Source organism: Crassostrea angulata, chromosome 1 (assembly GCF_025612915.1).
Source record: "Crassostrea angulata isolate pt1a10 chromosome 1, ASM2561291v2, whole genome shotgun sequence".
NCBI classification, from domain to species: Eukaryota; Metazoa; Mollusca; class Bivalvia; order Ostreida; family Ostreidae; genus Magallana; species Magallana angulata.
Window position 1 is genome coordinate 17305558 of NC_069111.1, and position 19893 is coordinate 17325450.

General features: G+C 33.1%; 2 protein-coding genes across 5 annotated transcripts; both read left to right on the top strand.

Moving 5' to 3' along the window:
* The first annotated feature begins 320 nt into the window (after positions 1 to 320).
* Positions 321 to 3891, top strand: LOC128190213 (protein PIF-like). Of its 3 annotated transcripts, none has more exons than XM_052862160.1 (8): positions 321 to 678; positions 1275 to 1395; positions 1534 to 1731; positions 2083 to 2421; positions 2595 to 2938; positions 3030 to 3120; positions 3427 to 3506; positions 3686 to 3891. In XM_052862160.1, exons 2-8 carry the CDS (start codon positions 1290 to 1292, stop codon positions 3725 to 3727), a joined length of 1200 nt encoding a protein of 399 aa, XP_052718120.1. In that variant the 5' UTR covers positions 321 to 678; positions 1275 to 1289; the 3' UTR covers positions 3728 to 3891. The 3 variants fall into 3 exon arrangements, with proteins under 3 accessions (XP_052718120.1, XP_052718128.1, XP_052718136.1); XM_052862168.1 differs by lacking the exon at positions 321 to 678 and adding an exon at positions 880 to 1148; XM_052862176.1 differs by lacking the exon at positions 321 to 678 and adding an exon at positions 1174 to 1192.
* A 7508-nt stretch (positions 3892 to 11399) lies between these two features.
* Positions 11400 to 16233, top strand: LOC128171354 (hydroxylysine kinase-like). Of its 2 annotated transcripts, none has more exons than XM_052837151.1 (5): positions 11400 to 11780; positions 11871 to 12007; positions 15055 to 15150; positions 15284 to 15374; positions 15489 to 16233. In XM_052837151.1, exons 1-5 carry the CDS (start codon positions 11468 to 11470, stop codon positions 15953 to 15955), a joined length of 1104 nt encoding a protein of 367 aa, XP_052693111.1. In that variant the 5' UTR covers positions 11400 to 11467; the 3' UTR covers positions 15956 to 16233. The 2 variants fall into 2 exon arrangements, with proteins under 2 accessions (XP_052693111.1, XP_052693181.1); XM_052837221.1 differs by having other exon boundaries at positions 15058 to 15150.
* Positions 16234 to 19893: the final 3660 nt, after the last annotated feature.

Below are 19893 nucleotides of genomic sequence, written 5' to 3' on the forward strand. Positions count from 1 at the left end.
AACACATAAACACAATTTTATTAAATTGTGTTGATTATTTTTTGCTTGTTAAAAATACATACTTTTGCAACATTATTCTTAAAAGCGTAGCAAAATACATTATATTTCAACAATACATTCAATATTTTTCTTTCTTTTCAACTTTAGGGGAAACGAATAAATTGTGACTAAATATTAAAAATACTAAATATTAATATTAATATAAAAAATCTCACCAAAGATTGCCCGATACCTACTTCTAAAGTGTTTCTTTCTAAATAAACATTTGCATGCCTGTTCTTGAATATAAAAAGGTTTGATGTTTTCTTACCAAGTTGCTCTTCATGCGCAAGCCAGTCCAATGATGTCAGTTGTCAAAATGCGTGGAATGACTATTAGTTTACGAATTAAGAAGACAAATTAAACCGACTCAAAGATGCATTGTTTGTTCAACCCCTTTTTTTTTTGTCCGGTAAACGAAAATATCGTGGGGGTTTCTTCCTCGATTCGACGATTACGTATGATTCTTAATTAATATATGCAGGTTTTGTTCAATATTTACTAGACCTGTGTAATTAATGAACGTAATAAAATAGGAGACGTGAGAATTTGGGATAAGCATAATACCTCATTCGTGAAATTTTCGGCGGAGAGAAAAGGTGCAACGATAGCGTCAGCGGAAAAACAACAACACAACAGGTAATTCATTAAACGATAGACGTACATTGCGTAAATTAGTCATCTGTTTATAGTTTATAGTCATTATAATGGGGTAAAATTTTCAAACTCTTGTTATTTTCATTAAGACGTTATCTAGGTAAGAACATGAAAATATATTTGAAGAATTTTTTCCAAAGTTTTATTTTACTAACTCAGGAAACCTTTACGGTCTGTTGTCAGCTCTTGAGATCTCAAATGTTCTCTACATCGTTTCATTTTTCATAATTGATATTGTTTAGACCGTACGCACGTGTTGTTTGCATTTATCAACCATGCCAAAATATCGTGACATTTTGAAAAATTTTCAAAGCAGTAAAGAAGAATCGAAAATCTATATAGCCTTACCCCTTTTATAATTTATCATATTAACTACCATTTTAATCACCACTAACAACTCACGTCTGCTCGAGTTATGTCAGTTACGGCTGTTGGCAATTCATTTTGATAAGGTTATTGGCGACTTGGAGTGTTTCTTCACTCCCTGTGACTCTTTGTTAGTTATCTCACTCGAGTCAAATAGGTTTCATCAAACCTTGGCTTCAAATCTTATAATTTCCATTTATTCTGTTTTACAGAAATTCCTTTCAGAAATGAAGTTAGGTCTAGCTTTGACCGTGTGTCTGTTCGTTTTTGAGTCGTCATCGGCTGAACTCGCCAAAAGTCCACCAGCTGAGGAAAATCTTCCATCCTATGAAGGTTTGTTTTTATAATTGAGGTATTTTAGTTTCAATATCATCAAAATTTGATTTAAGTTCTCTTCAGCTAAATTTATAGGTTACTTCTTGTAAAAAAAAAAAAATAATCAAACTAAAATCGAATGCAAAATTTTTCTAGATGTCTGTGCAAATGCGAAAATTGTAAATGGCGTCGGATACCAGAGACACAACTCCGACTGCGACAAGTTCTTCCAGTGTTATCAAGGAGAGAAGATGCAGGATAGAATGGCTGTACCCCGTCAGTGTCCGTTCGGTCAGTTCTGGGACCAGATCGTGCCCACTTGTAGAACGGCCAGCGAGGTCAAGTGTGACACGGGTCAGTTGGACACCTTCAAATTTTATGACAGAGAAAATATCTTTGAAAAAAAAGAGAAAACTATCAGATGTTTGAAATATAAATATCTCAAGTGCTTTAAGTTGTTTTGGATATTAATAGCTGTTTAGCCTTTAACATTCATATATATCCATTTTTCCCTTTTACGATTCATTGTGAAAATAAAAATACATGTAAATGTATAATTTTTATATAATTCTGTCTAACATGAAACAAACACCAAATTTCATTGGTGGATTACCAAAAAAAAAGGACTTATGAGTATTAAAAACTTCTTTTTGTGAACCTTTGTACAATAGATATATCACCGTCCTTTTGATATGATTCTTTCAGATAAGTGCAATCATAAACAACTCCTTTCTCACCCAATGGATTCCGGGAACTGCCGGTCATACTGGAAGTGCAATTTGCAGAAATCCGTGGGAGACTGTTGTCCAATGGGACAGAGGTACAAAAAATACCAGGGCTGCGAGAAGGATGCGAAATGTACCGACCCTTGCCCCGGGGACTCCTTCCACCAGGGTCCATGTGATAGTCGGCCAATATTTGGAGACCGTTCGGTCTTCCAACAGTTTGTAGAGGGTGTGAACTGGCATAACATGACTTGTCCAGGTAATACTCAATACAGCGCTCTGGCGTGTGGTTGTGTATACCACAAAGGATACGAAGGAGGTAAGACCCCCCCCCTCCCAAAAAAAAAAAATCTTGCATTACAAGTTTGAATTTGTATATCATATACTCGGTATTTTATGTACATGTACCTGATACACGGCAACAATACATGTACATGTACATTTTCTCTGAAACAGTACTTTTGAATTAACACGTGTTCTATTTAATTACAGTATGTAAGCCTGAACTCTATTTGCCATTCTCCAAAAACTTCATAGACTACTCGGGCAATAAAAGAGAGGTGATCAGCCATGGCGTTAAACTAACAAGGGAAGGGTATGCATATTTCGATGGCGACAGCTATTTAGAAATCAAAAAGTTCATGAATTTCGAACAAAGCGAAATAACAGTTGCTGTCCGGTTCCTGAAAGAGAACAAAGGTGGTCTGACAGTCGTCATGAGCAACAGTATCTCTGAACCGAAACCAACCTTCCTTATTCTGAACAGCGCTAAGAACGTCCACGCCATGATAAAAAATACCGGCAACGAGATTTTCACTCTTCACGGGGTGACGCGCGTAAGTACAAAGAATTTCGAGTTTATGCGCAACTCTCTGTAAAATTAAAGTTTTGAAATTGATGTTTACAAATCTATTTGTCCTTTTGTAGGAAGGAAATTGGAACACTGTCAAAGTCATGCATGACGAAAACAAGTTGGACCTAATCGTCAATGACATTTATACTGAGAGATGGGCTATCGGTAAGAGTGTGTTTTTATATTATTCTCTCTCTCTCTTCCTCCCTCCCTCCCTCTCTCTCTCTCTCTCTCTCTCATTTCATTTCTTTCATTTACTTATATTTTGCTAATATATTTATACAATATTGTCAGTTGTTGCTTTTTATTTAAAATTTATTTCACTATTTTCCATTTTTGTAAATAACAGATAGAGATTTGAAGTTGTCTTTGTGTTATGTAAAGATAATTTAATACAGTTGCTTACATGTACATGTATTTTCATATGCAATAGTGTTGCTCTATTTTACTCTTTTGTAAATTTTATTGTAGGAAAAATAATGGACACACAATCAAATCTATATATTGGAAAAAGTGATAAATTCCAATCATTCAAGGGGTACATTGATGAGGTAAGTGAATTGTTTAAGTAATGTTCCCTTGAATATCGATTTGTAAAAGCAGGTAAATAATTTTTAATATCAGATTTTATCTTCCTCTGTGGCACGTTTTTTAAGACCGAAAGTTCATTGATATCTGAATAATGTGTTTGATTTCTTTCTTCACGACATCTTTATTTTTCATTTTTTAGATTGCTGTGTTCGCCTGTCGCCCAAAGTTTATACAAACATAAAACTATTCATACAGAATTACTGTGAAATCCAGAATCATTTGTTTATTATTGTATTAGTTGTACTCATGAACACTTCAGCGGTTAGAGTTTTTTCGCTCATTTTTGAGGTTGAAAATTATGAAATATTTTTACAATGAGGATTGCAATAAACGACTTTTAAAAACTGTAATGTGTTGAGAGTCTAATCTATAATTGCTTACTAGATTGTCAGTAACAGATGAATTCAAATTTAATAATGACAAACCAATGATTTTAATATGGAACTTGTGCTGGAATATGTTTATGTATATCAAACGTTTCAACAGATTAATTAAAAAAAGTGGAGAGACCTTCACTGTCAATGCGACCTCTCTCTCTCTCTCTCTCTCTCTCTCTCTCTCAATTACTTTATTCAAAATCACTCCTTTATCACTGATACTTCAATGCTAAATGTAGGTCTTTTTAAAAGTAACTGAAAGTTATAATACAATGTACATCTAATTGAACAAAAGCAGTGCACCGAGTCACTTAAAAAAACCATAAGACAACTTTATTTAACAGACGAAAATTTGGATTCTTATCATGCCAAATTCTGCAAAAAAAGTCGATATATATCAAAATCCTTTGGTATTGTGTATTCGGCATTAAAGGTTGCATATCAATAAAATCAAAGGAAAATTGCAGATGTCAGTACTTTATAATTTATTCAAGGGGGGATAATTACATAACAATTTCATCCGTTAATCAGGAAATGTTCGGTCTAGGGTATTAATTAATACTATGTCACATCATTTTAAAATCTGAGTTACACGTAAACAATTTTATCCGATTTAGTATTTTTGTAATGAATGTTTTATCATCACATGCCCCAACCCCCGCCGTATAAAAACAAATCCCATTTGTGTAAAAAAAAAACACAACAACAACAACAAAATCATTGATATTGATATTGTTTATTGGTCAACAGCTGTACAGCTCATAGACATATACAATTAATATACACATGTTACAATACATATACTGGTCACTTGAAAAAGGCAAGTTTATACAGGAAGTTTTCTGATTACAAAAGCATTCTTAATATATTTACTTAAATTGCACAAATCCTTTACATTTTGTGTTGACAATAATAGAATTAATTTAAAGACAGAGGGTTTAATATAACAAAACTTCTTCAGGAATTTTTCTCTTAAGTTACAGTAATAGGGACATTTCAATATAAATGATTTTCATCTTCTATATCTAAAGTACATAGAGGACATAAACGTCATTGTAATGGAACATTGTTATATCTGCCAGTTTCGATGGTAAGACAATGAGATGATAATCTTACATATAAGTTTCTTATATTGTAAAGGAATTCTTTTTGTTAGATATGACTGCAAGGTACATTGATCAACTAAATATCTATAGATATCTATAGATTGTACATTTGGAAGAGGCATTTATATCAGCTAGTAGAGACTGTTTAAAATTATCAAAAATACGTTGCTTGGCGATTGTTAAAATAATTTCTGGCTTTTCAAACAATGGGTTTTCCCATAATCATAATAAAAAGAATTACAGTAATTATATTAGGAGTTAATGTAAACACTGACAGTTCCAAAAATTGTCAGACAGCATTCTCTTAAAATGAAGATTGAAACAGGAGACGTATGTACATTGTATATATATTTTTTTTAAAGTTAAGAAAAAAATCAATCTTTGGTGTTAATGTAGAAAAGGAAATTGATAGCTAGGTGTTTATTTCCATTGCGAGCAACCGTCCCATTTGATTAAAATTAATTATAAAGAATAAAAAAATACCTAACGTACAATTAAGCTGGTCAAGCCAAGTCGATAATATTCTAATATTTTAGGGAATAAAACTTTTTTTGATTTTTAAATACGTATGCACTCTTAATAAACAATGAGTTTTAAGTGTCTAGTATGAGAAGATAAAATTAAGAAAAGATTTGCTGCCACGGTCGACTTTTGATAGAGTTCTAGCCCAAAATACAGATATAGGGTCAGATTACCCTGTGATTATTTGTATAATATAAAAAAAAGAATTAAAATTTAATTCTGATATTTATTTTCCTATTATTAATTCATGAAAAATTAATTCAAGTGCTACAATGACGTATGAGTTTAACGATTTTCATATGATTCATAAATTGAATCCCCGCAGAAAAAACTAAAATAATTTTTACTATATTTTTTATATTTCCTGACATACGAAAAGTTATATGAAATGTTTTGGAATAATACGATGTTTACGCAATATACACTTAATTGTACTTGGTTATTAATGTGTAGTTTAAAACAAGAATGACTAAATATCATTTTTTTATACAATATTTCAAAATTGCTACCATCGAGTAGGTATTTCCTACTTATTTTCCCGAATCAACGGCATGCATATGATTCATGCATACATTGTAAATGATAATTACATTTTGACAAGTTATCTACTAATTTGTAATAAAGACGAACAATAAGAAACATTCATACAAACTAATTAGCTATGCAAGTAATCTTTTATTCTTATGCATTCATTCGTGCTGAAAAGTTCAAAATACAACTTTCAAAGTACAGAAAACCACAAGTTAAGATTAATATCTACTGTTATATATATTTGCAGATACATCATTTTTTATCTCTATACCTTACAAAACTATAGAAGTATGGTTTGATGGAGACTGTGTACTTTTAACTAATTGCCATCCTAGGTTCAACCGTTGCAAATTGGTCCTTTTTTTCTTTCTTCCTTCTATTTTTTAACTGAGATATAAAGATAATAGATTAATTCTACCAATAAAACAAAACTTGGTGTAGACTCCTGTCTTCTTCACTTTTTTTCTTTTCCGAAAACAACTCACGATTCTTTATAATTAAATGCGTTCAGGAAACTATACATGTTCATATGCATGCAGGTTCTTTTGTTTTATTTTATACAATTAATGATTCAGATAAGGTTGAAGATCTGAAAAAAAAATGATATGAAATAAATGTACATGATGAAATTAATATCAATTTTTTTGTTTTGACATTTATTGTTCTCGTAAACAAAAGCTTTATAAGCCTTATAAAGGTCCAAACTCCATAAATGAATTATTTGTAGTTGAACATTACACAGCAAAAGTTCCTTTTCACTTTAGAGATAAATGTTAATTAGATTAATAGTATCAAAACACGTAACCCAGGCTCTTAACTTCACAGATTTGCATCAGATAACATTTATTAGCTTGTCCTTTTCAACTCTTGTGTTGACCTTTAATTTTCTGGGAGTGGACAAATCTATGTGCATTTATTTGTTTTGATTTACACATAAAGCTTCCTTCTACAGAAATTTGATTGTCATGAACTTTTTGTGAAATTCACGCGTTGGAAAAACTCGTTGTTTTGAGTAAAATAACGACTGGTTCTTTGTTAAGCTGCAAAAGAGCATGATCACCATTATCACGTGCTTATTTCTTTTGCACGTGATTTTCTCGGAACTTTTGATAAACCACACACGGTGATAATTTAAAATGTACAATATTTTTTTTTTAAATCCAGTTGAACGATTATAACAGATTCTGTAGCATTATGTAAGGATTTTGTCCTAATTCACTAATAAATCAATTCACTTAAAATTTCAATCTTTATTTAAACGTTGCATGTATAATTAAATACGTATTTATGTTTAAAGCGCATGCAGTGTTAAGTGAGTAATTGTGTTTTTCTTAATACAAAACTAGTGATGTTTTGTTTTAAATATATGTAAGACAATTAATCGTGTTTCCATGCCTAAATTCTAAAACTAAAAAGAAATGTGTTGACAAAACACGAATATTCAATATTATTATTTGGTATTTTGGTTTTACAAATTGCACAACAACACACATTTTAAATTGAAATTACTTTAAATTTAAACTAAACTAACTTTGGCGTGTGAACAAATAATCACACGGCACACTCCTGACAGAGCGGGTCAGTCATGGGTCACTCTTGATTGACAGTCGACATAATTATAAATTATACATGCAGTTTCATCGAAATAATAAATATGCATTCAATTTATTCTGAAAAACATCTTGGTTATTTTCATACATGAATCCTCTTTCTTAGGCGGCTAATTGGACAGGTATAGGTGGTGCCCCATGCATGTTTGATTAATTGCACGTACAACTGTTCTTTTGATTTCGAAATGACACATTTTCTTCCTGAATAACCTTGTTTACAAATTGAATTTAGAACAAACCAACAAAATGATCTTCCTCTGTGCTCAGATTGACACGTGTCCGTGGTCAACAATTTGTCTATGCTAAGACTTGTGTCTATGTTCAAACATGTGTCCATGCTCGCACTGATACCCATGTTCGGAGTGTTAGTGAGAGTAGTTTTTTGTGCAGACGCATGCATTTGATATTATAATCGTAAAGATCGTCTTTTTACCGCAATGAACCCCAATGATACCCCAATGAACCACAATGATACCCCAATGAACCCCAATGATACCCAAATGAACTTTAATACCCCAATGATACTAAGTATGTTCATAATTGATACACTTATTGAATTTTATGTAACGAAATGTTACACGAATGAATGAATTATCAATTACGCGGCGTGTATCATATCCTCGAGTCGTAAGCAATCTTTTTATGAAATAAAAAACTTCATATGTTTCTCCATAAGAAGAGTACGAAGCAGACACAAAATAGAACTTTTTTTCCCAATGAACATGAACTTAAAAAAATGACCGTGCGTCAAGGTCATGATACACCCTTAGGCCTTAGCAAAAGCAATTTTTATTTTAAGTAAGAACTTCCAATGTTTCTCCAAAAAATATATAGATCGGGCACGATTTTGCACATTTCTCGCCAGTGACCTTGCCCTAATGAAGTTTTGGCAAGTTCATGACACACACTCAGGTCATAAGCAATGTTTGTGTGAAGCAAGAACTTCAGTGTTTCTCCATAATTATTAAGATATTAACCAGACACAGTGATTCCTATAACCCTCCCTCCCTCCCCCCAAAAACGTTGTTTAGGGGTGGGGTGGGGTTAAATAATATGCTTTTAAATAATGCCTAGGTATTATTAAGTAAACGTTATTTGGGGTCTGGTTTGGACTTAATTGTTCATTAAGTACATGTTTATTCTTGTATTTAATGAGATTTTCATTTCTGTATCATTTGGAAAATTAAAATTCATTGGTGAATGAATCATTGCACATTTTAAGTTTATTGTGGGGGTATCAACGAAATTTGGTTGGGATATCAATGGGTTCACTAAGTAATCAATCGGTGAAAAAACGCCGCGTAATTGATAATTCATTCATTTTTGTAACATTTTGTTAAATAAAATTCAATAAGTGTATCAATTATGAACATACTTAGTATCATTGAGGTATTTAAAGTTCATTTGGGTATCATTGGGGTTCATTGGTGTATCATTGGGGTATCATTGGGGTTCATTGGGGTAAAAAGACGCACCGGCACATAGGAGTTTAGTTTCTCCAATCCTCATCCTCAAATTTTTTTTCAAAAAATAATGTTATATTGAATTTTGTCCTTCAAGTTTTATAAATTAAATGAAATAAAAATAAATTTATCGACGGTATCCATGCATTTTACAAAGTTATTGCAAATTGTCCACGATGGATAAAAGGGAATAAATATACAAGTTGATATTAAAAGTTGAAAAAAAAGGTTGTTCCGGTGTATCGATGGTTCGAACCCATTTACCAATATGTAGTTACTGTAGATCCCCGTGAAAATAATCCGGATAAATTAGAGTTATCGGACATGGCTGAGGATCGGAGATCGTTAATACAGATTTTGTTTGAGTCAAACTAAGAATGAATAGAGGACCGTCAATTTACGTGTTCCAGAAGAATCTAAATAAAAGTGAATGTAGGCTGTACATGTTCCTGTCCACTCATCTTATGCGAATTACACGTGTTTATTTTATAAACTTTAATTAAGCTATAATTCGGACACAAAGAAGACACAGAACTTGTCATGCGCGGATCCAGAAAAATGTTTCTAGGAGCGGAAGGGGGTGGGGTCCGAGAGATATTAATGTTTGCCGAGGGGGGTATTTTAAGAATCCCCCTCCCCACCAGATCCGCACATGCATGTATTTCCACATCCCATTCAATGACATATAAAATGTTGTCGAAAAAATATTAATGGTTTCTATGTTAAAGATAAACTAACCTTATAATTTAACTTTTAGATAGTTTAACGTTTATATGCATGTACACAAGAAATGAATATTGATACTGATTTGGGTTTCCAATCATTGTATAAATACATATACCGTTAATAAGCCAGTTGCAACTTGCTTTAATATAATTTCTTACTCATTCAAGTGAACTTTGCAGTAAGTATGAATTGTGTATGAACAACATTTAAAGTTTAACTAATATTTTAATATTTACATTCAGTGTGTATTTTCCCTTGTGTTTGCATTGGAAATCTGCGACGTTAAATTTTCTATGAACACACTTTGCTATAATTCATGCGCCATGAGCACAGATACAAACATCTTCACGTGTTTTGAGTATATTTATTTTTGTAAAATTAAATGAAACTTTCAATCTTACATAACCAATTTGATATGTACTTTTGAAAAACAATCATTAATATATATCTAATCCTTGATAAAAAAAAAAAAGGATTTTTCTCCTCATAGTTCCTGGCACTATATTTTTTTTTTTTGTCGCGGAGGCTAGTAACTAAATAACATGTTAATATGGCTGTTCCATGTATGTTTCAAATCCCTGACTAAGAGCGCAAAAATGGCTTTACACATTAATACAAAGTATGTCTATATATGACATTACTATAGTTTTTTTTATTTGCGATATGATTTGGTTGCTCCAAAATTTTGTAACATCTGTTGTTGTGTTAATTATGGCTGTACTGGCCTTTGAAGCCACCAGTAGAGCAAAAAAAATTATTAACTTTGACTTGGATATTACTTTAATAGTTACTAACATCTGTTCAACTTCATACTGTATTAAAATCATAACTAAATAATTATAGTTCAAACTATAAATATTTGTTTAATATCTTCAAATTATCAATGTCAAATTTTCGCAAAATTTTCAAGAAAATTATCATTTCTGTTTGGGGCCCCATATTTAAAAAAAAAAATGACATGTGACATGGGTCAGAAATAAAATAAATGAACATTTTCGGTCCCCATCTTTATATCCAAGTGGTTTTCGGATGATTGACATTACTATTATTTCAGGTGCCAACCTCCTTAATATGGCTGTTCCATGTATGATTCATACCCTGACTGAGAGTGTATACAATGGCTTTACAGCGACAATACACATATATTTCATACAAATAATCATCATTATGAGTATAAATATTAGCATTAAATGCTTAATTTTGGATGTCATCGGTCCTGTAACACACCAAGCGGTGAGACAAATTATCGGTATAATTTGTCTGCACCGCTTGTTGTGTTACAGGACCGACGACATCAACAAATATTTTAAAAGCATTCAATGCTTAAAGGTGATACAATAGGAACTGAATTAGTCCTACAGTGTAAGTAAAAAAGGGGAAAAATTGATGACTGAAACACTTTTCAGAAATAGTTTTCAAAACATAAAAAAACATTAAGAAATAACATCATTTATTTAAACATCACAAGTTCTATATTCGATATTTCCCGTATGATTCTCCATAAGGGTATATCGTGGTCATAAATTAAGGTGCAGTTTTTTTCCTCATATTCAATAACTTAAAAGTTAAGAATTTTTTTGTTGAAAATGGAAACAAGAAGGCCAGATATATCCGTAAGCGATGTGCAACATATACTAACTGAAATATGTCATTGGAAAATTCACAAGATCGATCGTTTGGACTCTTTCGAAGACAGAAACTTTATGGTGAAGTACGAAAACGCAGAGGCGTCACAATCAAAGGAAGAATTGAAAGCGATGGTGAAAATCGTTCATTCGAAGAACTTCTGCCAACAAAAAGTGAAAGCGGAGAGAATGGTTATGGATCATCTGAAAAACGAGGGATTCATCTGTACCTCTTGTTTGCCATTTCCTGACGGAAAATGGCATTACCATACAGGTAAAAAATTAAATATTTGAATATTGACGTCATTGTCATCAACGTCACTCCACACGAATGTTATAACTCATTTTTTTTACATATTTACAGATGATGGTAAACATGTTTTCCGGCTGTTCTCATTTATTCCTGGGGTAACTCTGAAGAGCTGTCTACACCTAATTGACAGTAAAAGTATGCTATTGGATTTGGGCAGCTTTGTTGGTAAACTTCACAGGTCTCTACAGGTATATAGCTCAGTAAAACTAATAGTCGTGACATTACCCACAACTTGATACTTACGTAAATTCAATCTCTCACCAGAGGGCGCGTTTCGCAAGCTTCACTGACATGGTTCGATGACAAGTGTAAAGAACTCCGTAAAGTTTATAAAAGCTCCTTACGTATTTTTAATTGGGAAAGGTCTGTTCAAAATCGTATCACTTTATGTGAAAACAAACGTGTCTACAAAAAGCATGTACTTAGAACTAGAAATAGATTTGTCAGACACGAAGGTAATAAACTCAACTATTTAAGAAAGCACAATCCAAAACAGTTTTACAAGATTTTCAAGAAAAGAAAAACAATTAAAAGCTCTTTAGATTTAGATGCTTTTTATCAATATTTTAAGAGTGTTTGTAATGTAGATGAAAATATTGTAGACATTGAAAGTCCATTTTTTGAGCAGAGGAGTACTGATACTGTTTTTAGTGAATTAGATGATGCCATAGATGAGGAGGAAATACTTTCAGTATTAAAAAAATTAAAATGTGGTAAAGCTGCCGGAACAGATCACCTGTTAAATGAATATTTTGTTAAATTTAAAGAGTTTTTTTTACCAGTTTTAGTTAGACTTTTTAATAAAATTTTGGATGCAGGTACTTTCCCAAGGAGCTGGTCTATAGGTGTAATAATTCCACTTCTTAAAAAAGGTAACACCAATGATGTTAACAATTACAGGGGAATAACTCTTGTTAGTAATCTGGCAAAAATATTTACCACAGTGTTGAACTATAGATTACTTCGCTGGTCTGACGACAATGGTATCATAAGCGATGCGCAGTTTGGGTTTAAGCCAGGTCATAGTACCACAGATGCCATTTTTGCACTTACTAGTTTAGTATCTTTATATTTGAAAAAGAAAAAGAAATTATATTGTTGTTTTGTTGATTACAGAAAAGCGTTTGATAGTGTGAATAGAAACAAGTTATTATACAAACTTGCTACAAATGGAGTCACGGGAAAGTTGTTAAGTATTATTAAGCATATTTATTGTGAGTTAAAATCATGTGTCAGATATAAGTCTGAACTGTCAAATTATTTTTCGTGGACAGCTGGACTTATGCAAGGAGAGGCTTTGTCGCCTTTTCTTTTTTCATTATATATTAATGATTTTGAAATGGATTTTATTCGAAGTTGTTGTGAACCTGTTGACTTCAGAGACCTTTCGCTTTTTCTTTTAATGTATGCTGATGATACTGTGTTAATAGCTAATTCAAGGGAGAGTCTTCAGGGTATGTTGAATCAATTGTATCAATTTAGTAATGATTGGAATATTGGTGTGAACACAGATAAAACAAAAATAGTTGTTTTTCGACATGCGGGTAGAATGTGTAAAAATGATTTTTGGACCTATGACCAAAAGCATGTTGAGGTTGTTAATTGTTTCAATTATTTAGGAATCAATTTGAATTTTAATGGGAATTTTAATGTTACACAGAAAACAATTGCAATGCAGGGTAGGAAATGTATGTTTGGTATTCTAAAACTATGTAATGAAACTTATTTAAATATTGAGACTAAATTAAGCATTTTTGACACCTATGTATCTAGCGTTCTTAACTATGGCTCCGAGATATGGGGTTTTCATTCTGGTGATGAAATAGAACGAGTTCACACAAATTTTTGTAAAAGAATTTTGAAAGTTAAAAAATGTACGTCAAACTTTATGGTTTATTCAGAGTTAGGTCGTCTACCTATGAGTATTATACGTAAATTGCGTATCATTAAGTATTGGTTGAAATTGATTAAAACAGAAAATTGTATATTACGCAATGTATATGAGGAAATGGTCTCACAGTTGATACCAAATACATGGTGTTTTAATGTCAGAGAATTATTAGTATCTCTGGGTATGCATGAAGTCTGGCTTTCACAAAATGTGGCTAACACTAATGTTTTCTTAAAAATTGTAAAGCAGAGGTTGTCTGATTTTTTTATTCAGGAAAGAGACGCATTTTTCGAGTCATCCTCTAAATGTTTATTGTACAAGTATCTGCCTGACACTTTTTTCGCTTGTTGTCCTTTTAACAAAATATAGACTGTCATCGCAATGCTTTTGGTAGAGCAAGGCCGTTATAATGGAACTGTCAGATCGATGCGTATCTGTAAATATTGTAATTTAGGTGAAGTCGAGGATGAATTCCATTTCATACTTATCTGTCCATTTTATAAAAGTCTACGGGTATTGTATTTAAAAAAATATTACTGGTCTCGTCCTTCAATGTTTAAGTTAGTTCAACTCCTTGCCATTCATAATCGCAAACAATTGTGCCATCTCGCAATGTTTCTGCGTGAGGCAGGTAAAAAACGGGATGTCGGATAACTAGTACATCCAACTGATGTATTATTACTATCACTATTATTATTAATATTACTATTATTATCATTATTATCATTATTATAATCATTTGATTTATTGATTTATAGGGTCTCTCCTCCTATGAATGTACATGTATGAATAATATTTTTTTAGAATATTGTTTAACGTCAATAGCGAACTGTTTGATTTTGATTGGATAGAGTGTAGCATTATATATTTATAATTATGTACATATGTTTCAACAGCTTATAATTCATTTGAATTTAGCCAATAAACAATACAATACAATACAATACTGACATAAAGCGTAATTATACGCCCTCTTGTGAGAGATTGATGTTAATTATTTTAAAAGACGTATTTATGGCCATGACATTTTCTCTCATTATTTCAATGAAATAATTATTTGAGTCGTTTGCTTTATATACAATCATGTACATGTACCACTATAAGTTATGTTCTTACGTCTAAAAATCATTCATTGCTAATTATTGTATCTAATAAAAAATTCTATGGTATTAAAATATTAGTCAAAATTTTGATTTGAATTTTTAAAAATTGATTGATCGATTTTTAAGTTTCATCGAGATAACGGGGTAATTTTTGACATTCGTAAATATGCGTTTACTTTATGATTTTTGTTTCCTGCAAGATTTAATTAAAAACTGGGTTTTTTCTTCATTGAATTCGAAGAAGGTTAAAGAGTCAATAGTCGTGGAGGATAGGCCAACAGATCCCTGGATTCTGAAGAACTCCTCCATTTTACGCAATTTGCTTAAAGAAATCCAGGTACGATAACTGTACACATGGCCCAATTCATGCTAAACATGAAATACTTTTCCTCGTGAAAGCTATATGGTTAACGTCGGTAGTTAGATAGTAAGATGACCATGGATAGAATTGATTTAATTTACATTGTCAGGGCACATCAAAAGAAAAAGAGCATTTGATATTAAATACCCTTGAAAACTTTGACCATCATGTTATGACGTTATTTGATGATCTGCCAAAAGGTATGTTGTATGGTAGGTAAAAGCGTAAACTTTTAAGATATACATGTATGTTTGGAATTGTTGGACAATAGACATGAAAATAAAGATTGCTTGATTTAAGTTTTACTATTCCAGGTGTAACTCACAACGACATTCATGATCTTAACATTATTGTGAATTACCATGATGGAAAGTTACAATCATTAGAATGCAACACGGAAGAAAATGGCGTGAAAGCAAAATTCGGACTCATCGATTTCAACGATGTAGCCTTTTCACCATATTTGTTTGAGGTTGCCATGGTGATAAGAGATTTAATGGTAGATATCGAGGATGTCCCACATCTGGAAATCGGGGCTTATTTTCTGACCGGATATACAGAGGTATCCCCAATTTCTGCAAAGGAATTGCAGTTATTGCCGTATTGTATTCAGACTGGTCTTTGCCAGTACATAGTGGTTGGAGAGAGTGAATTTCAAAAACAACCGGACAATGAGTACACTCGACTAGGAGCTGATAATGCCTGGACTGTGCTTCAAAAGCTTCAACATATCACCAATTCCGATATATCGAAAACCTGGAAAAGAATCATGAACTCCTGATCTGTATCTACCTGAAATATGCATAATTATGATATTAGTTATTCAAATATAGGATTTACATATGTGAAATTATATATGGTGGTTGGATTTTAGACACACTCTATTAGCATTTTGCTATATAGGAAAGATATTCTTTTTAAAATTCAGAGAGAGAGAGAAAAAGATGATGCTATTAAACTGTTCTTTTGAAATTATTTGCGTGTTTTTTCTTAATCATGCCATATCATTAATATAATAAAATTAAGAACCGTGCCAATTTATATCATATGCCGGATAACACAAAATAATTTTTTTATGTAGCAAACAACCATTAAAATAAGAAATACGATTAGAGATTGCGTGACATTTGATTTTAATTTATTTATACTTCTCAAAACCATTCTTCTTTATTCTAACACAGTATCTAATAAATAATCTCGAGTTTGGATCAATACAATTAATCATCGATTTTATGTTAATGATAGTCGTTAATCTTTTAAAAAATTTAGAAATTTCCACTTATCTTCTTATCGGGGGTGGGGGGGGGGAGGCTTGGTCCATGTCATGGTAATTTTCTGTCGATATAATTTGATTTTTTTTAATGAAGTTTTTATTGATCCGTTTCCGTAACCTTTTGTTACATATGTGGTAAGAAGTTTTGATTCCTTGGTTATTAGTTGCTAAGCACGCTTACAATGCTACTTATTGATAATTTTGAAAAAGTTAAATACAATAATTGTTGAATAATAAAAGATTGATTAATTCTTAGTTTCTACAACACTGGCTATAATGGTTATCCAGCCAGTAATAGGTTTGATGCAATAAACTAACTTTCTACGTATACATACATGTATTTGGTTGATGACACAGAAAGGTTAAAAAACTAACAAAGTCTAACTTGTTGAATATTACTACAAAATATCCGTATATTGGTTTTTTTCACTTTGTAAAGCATGGATGGTCAAAGGTTTTTTTAGATAGATTTTAACAAAAATACTAGTATCTTTGAATTTTGGCATTTTGTGACTAGAGTAAGGGTAAAAAAAACATTTCCTGATTAGAGGTAAGTGTAACGTGCCGAGCTACTTGTACTGCCAGGGGAAGGGTTCGTGCCTGGTCTTTTCCAGGGTTTTGGGTGTACATTAACAAAGTCTTATAATATAATGATTTTCTATTGATTGTCAAAAATGATTGGTATAGCCTAACCTTACTTAGGTTTATAATTAACAAGTAATTTCAGGGAATCTAGAATATTTACAAAAACGACAAGGGGTATAAAAAAATATATAATTGACACTGGGTGTGATGTACTGGTGCTGCCTTGTTCAGGTCGGACAGTACACCCCCACAGTGACAATCCACTGAGGTCAACCACTCAGCTAAAATGACTGACCGTCCTCAGATTACCGCATATACTGTAGGCTGCCTTATTCAGGACGGACAGTATATGTGGTAGCCCTTCAACCACTGTGCACACTGTAGGCTGCCTTATTCAGGACGGACAGTGAGCACAACGGCCTGGACGACAGTCTGATCAGCCACTAGAGAAATGAACAATGGCTAGCCTCTCCGAGGAAAGCCTACTGTGACACACTGACAAGCCAAAATGACTGCAACCTACAGTACCAAGAGGACAACCTCTCTATGGCCTATCAAAAACACTTGACACCGTTACGAACGGGCAAGCTCTGTGTTGACACAATACCTTTTATTAAACTTCACTAACTTCTCTCTCTGCGGCTGATTTCCAACTAAGCAGCCGACAGCTGATTCACTGTCGTATTTATACCCTTGTATCACGTGACATAAACAAAGGAACTAAAAGAAAAATTCGGTCTGGGCCGAACCTAAAATATCCGGAATTATTACACTACCCACGCCTCTGATGACATGCGTCCCGCACGTACACCAAGAGATCAAATACAACAGTTTTTTTTTAAAACTAATTTTAAATACATTTATTCATAAAAAATAGTAATAAAATCCAAACTCCAAATGTCAGGCAGACTAACTGTTCATGCTGACCAATTAAAAAAAAAATCTTTCATACAACATTTACTTAAATGTCAAACAAAACAACTCTTTCTTCTTCCATCTCCTCAATGTCAATCTCATTTAATTAAGCACATACATCAAAATGAGACATAAAGTCAATCCACGAGGAATTTCCATCATATTTGTCTGGTTTAACACAACCACTTTTAGACTTGTCTGTTCGAGCTGTACCAGTGCCCCGGCAAGTCGTAACATTCCTCTCCCTTGGTAAATTCTAATCATATCTGGGTAGATCTGCATGATAGAGTGTACTAGTAAATGAGGGTCTATCTGTCTCTATCAGGATCTAGGGGGCTTTCAGGCCTTTGATTTTCTATGGTGTCTGTCCTAATGTTTTTAGATCTTGCACCCTGTTCTAAGTAGTCTTGATCTTCTGTGGAATTCCGCATACTTTCAGGTAAACCTGAATCTCTTGCGGCTTTACTCCTACTTTTATTTATGCTCTCCTGAAGTCTATTAAACTCATCTTCAAGCCCCATTAATTCATCTTGCAGGTCTGTCATCATGTCAAAATATGACACCCAATATAATGATACAATCTAACTACCAAAATATAAACAAAGCAAGTAAAACAATGCAAGTGTATCTAATTGTTAACCCAAAATGCCGACGCTGCCACCAAATTTCTGTAACGTACCGAGCTACTTGTACTGCCAGGGGAAGGGGTTCGTGCCTGGTCTTTTCCAGGGTTTTGGGTGTACATTAACAAAGTCTTATAATATAATGATTTTCTATTGATTGTCAAAAATGATTGGTATAGCCTAACCTTACTTAGGTTAATAATTAACAAGTAATTTCAGGGAATCTAGAATATTTACAAAAACGACAAGGGGTATAAAAAAATATATAATTGACACTGGGTGTGATGTACTGGTGCTGCCTTGTTCAGGTCGGACAGTACACCCCCACAGTGACAATCCACTGAGGTCAACCACTCAGCTAAAATGACTGACCGTCCTCAGATTACCGCATATACTGTAGGCTGCCTTATTCAGGACGGACAGTATATGTGGTAGCCATTCAACCACTGTGCACACTGTAGGCTGCCTTATTCAGGACGGACAGTGAGCACAACGGCCTGGACGACAGTCTGATCAGCCACTAGAGAAATGAACAATGGCTAGCCTCTCCGAGGAAAGCCTACTGTGACACACTGACAAGCCAAAATGACTGCAACCTACAGTACCAAAAGGACAACCTCTCTATGGCCTATCAAAAACACTTAACACCGTTACGAACGGGCAAGCTCTGTATTGACACAATACCTTTTATTAAACTTCACTAACTTCTCTCTCTGCGGCTGATTTCCAACAAAGCAGCCGACAGCTGACTCATTGTCGTATTTATACCCTTGTATCACGTGACATAAACAAAGGAACTAAAAGAAAAACCCGGTCTGGGCCGAACCTAAAATATCCGGAATTATTACATAAGCAAGTTTTCCATACAGGGCGTCGACTGTAACTTAATGATCAACCGCTTACGTTGAATCCGTATATTGGGTTTTTTTCACTTTGTAATGCATGGATGGTCAAAGGTTTTTTTAGATAGATTTTAACAAAAATACTAGTATCTTTGAATTTTGGCATTTTGTGACTAGAGTAAGGGTAAAAAAAACATTTCCTGATTAGAGGTAAGCAAGTTTTCCATACAGGGCGTCGACTGCAACTTAATGATCAACCGCTTACGTTGAATCTTTCATAAACGGTCTACACTTTCATGAACGGTTTGCACTTAAGAACCTTTTTAAAGGAGCTTGGACTTTGGGTAGTTGTGTTAAAAAGCAATGTGACGTAGGCATGTCAATTTCATTGCTGACCACTCAGCCATGGCTCTTTGAAATCAACAAGATTTGTCTGGCTCTTAAGCAAAGACTATGCAATCGGGGTATATTTCACTTGAAA